Raw genomic sequence first — 7433 nt, forward strand, 5'->3', positions numbered from 1 at the left:
ACCCTGCCCCTCCACACCCTGCCCCCTCTCACCCTGCCCCTCCTCACCCTGCCCCTCCTCACCCCGCCCCCCCTCACCCTGCCCCTCCTCACCCCGCCCCTCCAGACCCTGCCCCTCCTCACCCTGCCCCACACCCTGCCCCCCCTCACCCCCCCCTCCACACCCTGCCCCTCCACACCCTGCCCCTCCTCACTCTGCCCCTCCACACCCTGCCCCTCCACACCCTGCCCCTCCTCACCCTGCCCCTCCTCACCCTGCCCCTCCACACCCTGCCCCTCCTCACCCTGCCCCTCCACACCCTGCCCCTCCTCACCCTGCCCCTCCACACCCTGCCCCTCCACACCCTGCCAATCCACACCCTGCCCCCTCTCACCCTGCCCCTCCACACCCTGCCCCTCCTCACCCTGCCCCTCCTCACCCTGCCCCTCCACACCCTGCCAATCCACACCCTGCCCCCTCTCACCCTGCCCCTCCTCACCCCGCCCCTCCTCACCCCACCCCCCCTCACCCCGCCCCTCCAGACCCTGCCCCTCCACACCCCGCCCTCCCTCACCCTGCCCCACACCCTGCCCCCCCTCACCCTGCCCCTCCTCACCCTGCCCCTCCACACCCCGCCCCTCCACACCCCACCCCTCCACACCCCGCCCCTCCACACCCTGCCCCACACCCTGCCCCTCCTCACCCTGCCCCTCCTCACCCCGCCCCTCCTCACCCTGCCCCCCCTCACCCCGCTCCCCCTCACCCTGCCCCCCCTCACCCTGCCCCACACCCTGCCCCTCCTCTCTTCCAGCTTCCTTTCCCCACCCCCTCCCCCCACTACAATTAGTCCGAAAAAGGGTCCCAGCCCAAAACGCCACCTCTCCGTGTTCTCCGTGTTCCCTGCCCGACCCACTCAGTTACTCCAGCACTTTGTGTCTTTGCAACACAACGGGTCTTCCCAACTTGTACTTCCAGAGCCTGCAGGAACTCAGGGCAGGGGGGTCAGCGGGAGAGCTTTAAACCCATTTGGCATCTTGCAAGGGAATGCAATCCTTCTCCATCCAGGCTGTGATCTGGGATCATTGCGACAGGAGTGGTTTGAAAACCATAATGACTGAAGCTATTTTGTTTGTCAAAAGCTGCTGCCTCCTTCCTCCCCTTAACTGGGTGGGGAGAGCCACACACCACCAAAGCAAGACTCCATCTGAAAATAGCCAGGGGGGACAGAAATAACACCCAATCAAAGGGCAGGGAAAGACATTGTGGCCTTCCATCACAGTGAGGAGAGAGAGGACTGGAGGAGACTCACTGTGATGGATGTTTCTTTGATGGATGTTTCTTTTTTGTGTGTTTTTGGGGTTGGGTGGTTTGAATGCCTATTTAATGCATTTATTGTTGGACTGTGTTTTGGGGGGTTTTTGGGGTTGGGTAATTCGGGTGCCTGTTTAGTGCTTTTATTGTTGGACTGTGGGTGATTGAATTAACATTTTGTTCAAGATGGCCGCGCCGTTGTGTTTGGCTGCCTGCCACTGTATGTTTCTTTTTTTTTCCTAGTCAGATGTGCAGCACTTTGGTCAACGTGGGTTGTTTTTAAATGTGCTATACAAATAAATTGACTTGACTTGACTTGACTTGATCCCTTTAGCCACAAGGGCCACATCTAACTCCCTCTTAAATATAGGCAATGAACTGGTCTCAACTACCTTCTGTGGCAGAGAATTCCACAGATTCACCACTCACTGCCTTGGCCTTTCCCTGCCGCTGTTCCTTGTTGCTGCCCTCCAACAGCGGAGTTCACAACCAGTCCCACTCTCGTCCTGCAGTCTCTGTGTGTCCAGGGCTTGGAAGGCCAGCTGGTGAGGCTGTGCCGTTGGATGCTGCAGCCTGTGTGACCTGGGTTGGTCAAGCTTCCCCTCTGCTCTGGGGCCTGGGCCGCGGGGCTCAGAGCGGTGACCACTGCTCCTGCTCATCAGCCCCGACAACCCGAGACCCCTGGCACCGCTCTGCAAATCTCTGTGCCGTGCACAGCCGAGGGGAGTCACGCCCCTGAATGTGGCAACACAATAGACAATAGGTGCAGGAGGAGGCCATTCAGCCCTTCGAGCCAGCACCGCCCATTCAATGTGATCATGGCTGATCATTCTCAATCAGTATCCCGTTCCCGCCTTCTCCCCATACCCCCTGACTCCGCTATCCTTAAGAGCTCTATCTAGCTCTCTCTTGAATGCATTCAGAGAATTGGCCTCCACTGCCCTCTGAGGCAGAGAATTCCACAGATTCACAACTCTCTGACTGAAAAGGTTTTTCCTCATCTCAGTTCTAAATGGCCTACCCCTTATTCTTAAACTGTGGCCCCTGGTTCTGGACTCCCCCAACATTGGGAACATGTTTCCTGCCTCTAACGTGTCCAACCCCTTAATAATCTTATACGTTTCGATAATGGCGGTAGAGTTGCTGCCTTGCAGCGCCAGAGACCCGGGTTCCATCCTGACTACGGCTGCTATCTCTACGGAGTTTGCACGTTCCCCCCCGTGACCACGTGGGATTTTCTCCGAGATCTTCAGTTTCCTCCCACACTCCAAAGACGTACAGGTTTGCAGGTTAATTGGCTTGGTATAAGTGTAACCTGTCCCTAGTGTGTGTAGGATAGTGTTAATGTGCGGACTCGGTTGTCCGAAGGGCCTGTTTCCGCGCTGTATCTCTAAACTAGTCTAAAACTTAACCAAGTATCTAAAGTGGCGAAGAGAGCGTATAGTATGCTCGTCTTCATCAGTCGCGGCAACGAGCATAAGAGTCAGGAAGTCATCTTGCAGCTTTACAGGAGTTTGCTTAGGCTGTATAGAAACATAACGGTAGCGCAGCGGTAGAGTTGCTGCTTTACAGCGAATGCAGCGCCGGAGACTCAGGTTCGATCCTGACTACGGGTGCTGCACTGTAAGGAGTTTGTACGTTCTCCCCGTGACCTGCGTGGGTTTTCTCCGAGATCTTCGGTTTCCTCCCACACTCCAAAGACGTACAGGTTTGTAGGTTAATTGGCTGGGTAAATGTAAAAATTGTCCCTAGTGGGTGTAGGATAGTGTTAATGTACGGGGATCACTGGGCGGCACGGACTTGGAGGGCCGAAAAGGCCTGTTTCCGGCTGTATATATATGATATGATATGATATGAAAATAGGTGCAGGAATAGGCCATTCGGCCCTTCGAACCAGCACTGCCATTCAATATGATCATGCCCAGGACCATCCACAATCAGTATTCCGTTCCTGCTTTCTCCCTTTATCCCCTGATTCCTTTAGCCCTAAGAGCTAAATCTAACATCTGCAATACTGGTCATCCGGTCACAAAGAAGGGTGTGGGAGCCTTTGGAAAGAGTGCAGAAAAGGTTGATCAGAATCCTGCCTGGATTAGCAGACAATACCTTAAAGGAGAGGTTGGTCTTTCTCCCCCTGCTGCAATCAGTCTGAAGAAGGGTCCCGACCCGAAATGTCACCTATCCACGTTCTCCAAAGATGCTGCCTGACCCACTGAGTTACTCCAGCACTTGTGTTCAACAGAAGACAGAACAGTACAGCTCAGGAACAGGCCCTTTGGCCCACAATGTCTGTGCCCAACGTGGTGCCAAGACCAACTCTTATCTGCCCACACATAATACATACCTTCCATTCCCTGCGTATTCATGTGCTTATCCAAAATCCTCTTAAATGCCACTGTAGGCATCTGTCTCCGCTATCAGTGTGATCTCAGCACTCACCACCCTCTGTTTAAAAAAACCTTTTCCTTATGGCATTCCAAAATGTTATCTGTCGGGCAACACTGTTGTTGTCGTGCCAGGTTGTCGAGATAGTTAATTAGCTGCTGAGCTCTCTGGTATATCCTAAGATTGTGAGGAGTCCTGCCTTTCCTACATGCAATGAATTTCTGACCAAGCCTCCCCTCTATTCTACACTAATGCTTGAAGGTCAGAGCTTGAAGATAGTGCAGACTACAGACAATAGACAATAGACAATAGACAATAGGTGCAGGAGTAGGCCATTCAGCCCTTCGAGCCAGCACCGCCATTCAATGCGATCATGGCTGATCACTCTCAATCAGTACCCCGTTCCTGCCTTCTCCCCATACCCCCTCACTCCGCTATCCTTAAGAACGAACGAAGCACAGGTCTTTGTGATAAAAGACAGACACAAAATGCTGGAGTAACTCAGCGGGACAGGCTTCTTCACACTGGATGTCAGGGGAGAGGGAGATACATAGATGAGGAAGTGCAAGGTGGGAAAATAGGATGAAGGGAATGGAGATCAAGGAGAATGTAGAATAGATCAATGTTAGCTGGGAGAAGATAACAACAAACAAAGCAAACAGAGATACAACGTAGTCAGAGACAATAAGAGTGGTCAGAGAACTGGAGAGAGAGGGAAAGCAAGGGTTACTTGAAGTTAGAGAAGTCACTGTCCATACCGCTGGGGTGTAAGCTGCCCGAGCGAAATATGAGGTGCTGTTCCTCCAATTTGCGCTGGGCCTCACTCTGACAATGGAGGAGGCCCAGGACAGAAAGGTCAGTGTGGGAACGGGAGGGGAAGTTAAAGTGTTTAGCAACCGGGCGATCAGGTAGGTTTAGGTGGACTGAGCGGAGGTGTTCAGTGAAACGATCGCTGAGCCTCCGCTTGGTCTCGCCGATGTACAGGAGTCCACACCTGGAGCTTTGTGATAAAAGACTGGACTGCACATGCAGAGGCACCCTCTGGGAAAGGACCATGATCGATGCTGTGAGCCCAACACAAGTGGTTGGCCTCACAAAGCCAATGGAGGGCATCGCCGGAACAAGTGCACTTACATCTCTTGGACGGATTGGACCCAAAGGGCACTTCCGACATCCTCATGCCCGATTTTGCCAGGGCGTAGATTCGACCCTCCTGTAAAGCAAAAGGAAATGCTCATTGGGGACAACAGACCACCCTCCCATGGGACTCAATCCCTGCATCCCAGGCTAAATATCATCCCAAATTAGCACGGTGCTAGTGAAAATCAAGAGGTGGCACTCGAGACACAATGAGCTGCAGGTGCTGGAGTCGTGAGTAAAACACAAACGGCCGGAGGAACACAGCAGGTCAGGCAGCCTCTGTGAAGGGAAAGTTAATTGCCAACATACTGATGCAAGGTCTTCACCCAGAACGTCGACAATTCCTTTCCACTTGCTTACCCTGCTGAATTTTAGGCAACAAATCGGAGAGTTTGGTCACATGAATACTATCCCCTTCTCCCTACTCTACCCCCTACTCCCAATTCCTCCGTCTACGCTGCATGAGGATGAGGTTTTCCATACCAGATCATCGGAGATGTCCTCCTTCTTTAGGAAACGGGGGTTCCACTCTTCCATCATAGATGAGGCTCTCACTAGGGTCTCCTTGATATCCTGCAGCTCCACCCTTGCTCCCCCGCCCTCCCCCCTTCGTAACAAGGACAGAGTCCCCCTTCCACCCCATTAGCCGTCGCATCCATTCCTTCTCTCCCGAGATGCTGCCTGCCCCGCGGAGTTACTCCAGCAGTTTGTGTCTCCCTTCGATTTAAACCAGCATCTGCAGTTCTTTCCTACACATGAATACCATGTTCTATACGGCTCACACTGCATAAACCGGTTGTGTATATAAAGGATGTTTCCACTGGTGGGAGAGTCTAGGACTAGAGGTCATAGCCTCAGAATTAAAGGACGTTCTTTTAGGAAGGAGATGAGGAGACATTTCTTTAGTCAGTGGGTGGTGAATCCATGGAATTCTTTGCCACAGAAGGCTGTGAGGGCAAAGTCGGTGAATACATTTAAGGCAGAGATAGGTAGATTCTTGATTAGTAGAATTGGGAGCTGAGATCCCTCCTCCGATGCAGGAGATTGATCGCCCCGATGAGGAAGGCCTGCCGCCAGCTACAGGATTGTCCCGTCAACGGAAGGTTAGAGGCCCCCGACCGCTGGAGGACAAAGAAGGGAGAGATTGAACTTTTTTTTCGCCTTCCATCACAGTGAGGAATGTGGAGGATGTTCGTGTGAAAATGTATTTTGTGTGTTCTATTGCTTTTTATTGTTATGACTGTATGGCAAATGACATTCCTCGTATGTTGCAAAACGTGGCTAATAAACTTGGCTAATAAAGTATGATTGGGATTGTGATTGGTTGTGATTGATTGTACGGGTGTCAGGGGTTATGGGGAGAAGGCAGGAGAATGGGGTTAGGAGGGAGAGATAGATCAGGCATGATTGAACGACGGAGTAGATTTGATGGGCTGAATGGCCTAATTATAGACAATAGACAATAGGTGCAGGAGGAGGCCATTCGGCCCTTTGAGCCAGCACCGCCATTCAATGTGATCATGGCTGATCATTCTCAATCAGTACCCCATTCCTGCCTTCTCCCCATACCCCCTGACTCCGCTATCCTTAAGAGCTCTATCCAGCTCTCTCTTGAATGCATTCAGAGAATTGGCCTCCACTGCCTTCCGAGGCAGAGAATTCCACAGATTCACAACTCTCAGACTGAAGAAGTTTTTCCTCATCTCCTTTCTAAATGGCCTACCCCTTATTCTTAAACTGTGGCCCCTTGTTCTGGACTCCCCCAACATTGGGAACATGTTTCCTGCCTCTAACGTGTCCAACCCCTTAATAATCTTATACGTTTCGATAAGATCTCCTCTCATCCTTCTAAATTCCAGTGTATACAAGTCTAGTCGCTCCAGTCTTTCAACATATGACAGTCCCGCCATTCCGGAATTAACCTAGTAAACCTACGCTGCACGCCCTCAATAGCAAGAATTCCACTCCTATCATTTATATTACAACCTATATGCTTCCTATCACTGTTGGTGGGTTTCTTGTGTTACAGTAGTAACTATACCTGTCAAGGACTGCTAAACCCTTGTGATGTTCTGGCCTATTGAAAGATGCTGCAGAAATGTTTTTCTTCAGACAGACCCTTCTGACAAAGCAGCATCAAGACCCACAGAATTGGGAATGAATGGTCAAGCTGGAGGAGTAGACCTGATGGGCCGAACGGCCTCAACCTCTCCTATCACTTATGAACATTATGACCTATCCAACTTCTGAAAACTTTCCCCATCTCCAAAACCCTCCTCTCGGAACTCTGTTTCACTTTCCCCATCTCTACAGCCCCCCCCCCCCCCCCTCGCTAACATTTGATAACGCCCCCCGTCTCTGTAACCCACCTCTCCCACCGTGCGTCTGGTCTGGATGTGAGATCGTACAGTTTCACCTCTGCAATCATTCTCACTCTTATCTGTCACCTAAAGATCCCTGGTCGTGGTCCCATCAATGGAGGCCCCCCCACAGGCTCAGGGCAATTTACAGTGCACAACTAACGCACCAATCTGCGCGCCTTTGGGACGAGGGAGGAACCCAGACAGCACTGGAGGTCAGGGTTGATCCCGGGTTTCCGGAGCCCAGAGGCAGAGGCT

At 52.1% G+C, this 7433-nt stretch overlaps 1 protein-coding gene across 2 annotated transcripts in view; it reads right to left on the reverse strand.

Moving 5' to 3' along the window:
- plekhh1 (pleckstrin homology domain containing, family H (with MyTH4 domain) member 1) overlaps window positions 1-7433 on the reverse strand; it is a 142299-nt gene that overhangs the window by 65684 nt on the left and 69182 nt on the right. For both annotated transcript variants that reach the window (XM_078406159.1, XM_078406158.1), the window contains one exon: window positions 4810-4888. In XM_078406159.1, the coding sequence (XP_078262285.1) occupies window positions 4810-4888 (79 nt within the window). The remainder of the gene's footprint in view (window positions 1-4809; window positions 4889-7433) is intronic.

The sequence above is a fragment of the Rhinoraja longicauda genome, chromosome 10 (assembly GCF_053455715.1).
Source record: "Rhinoraja longicauda isolate Sanriku21f chromosome 10, sRhiLon1.1, whole genome shotgun sequence".
NCBI classification, from domain to species: Eukaryota; Metazoa; Chordata; class Chondrichthyes; order Rajiformes; family Arhynchobatidae; genus Rhinoraja; species Rhinoraja longicauda.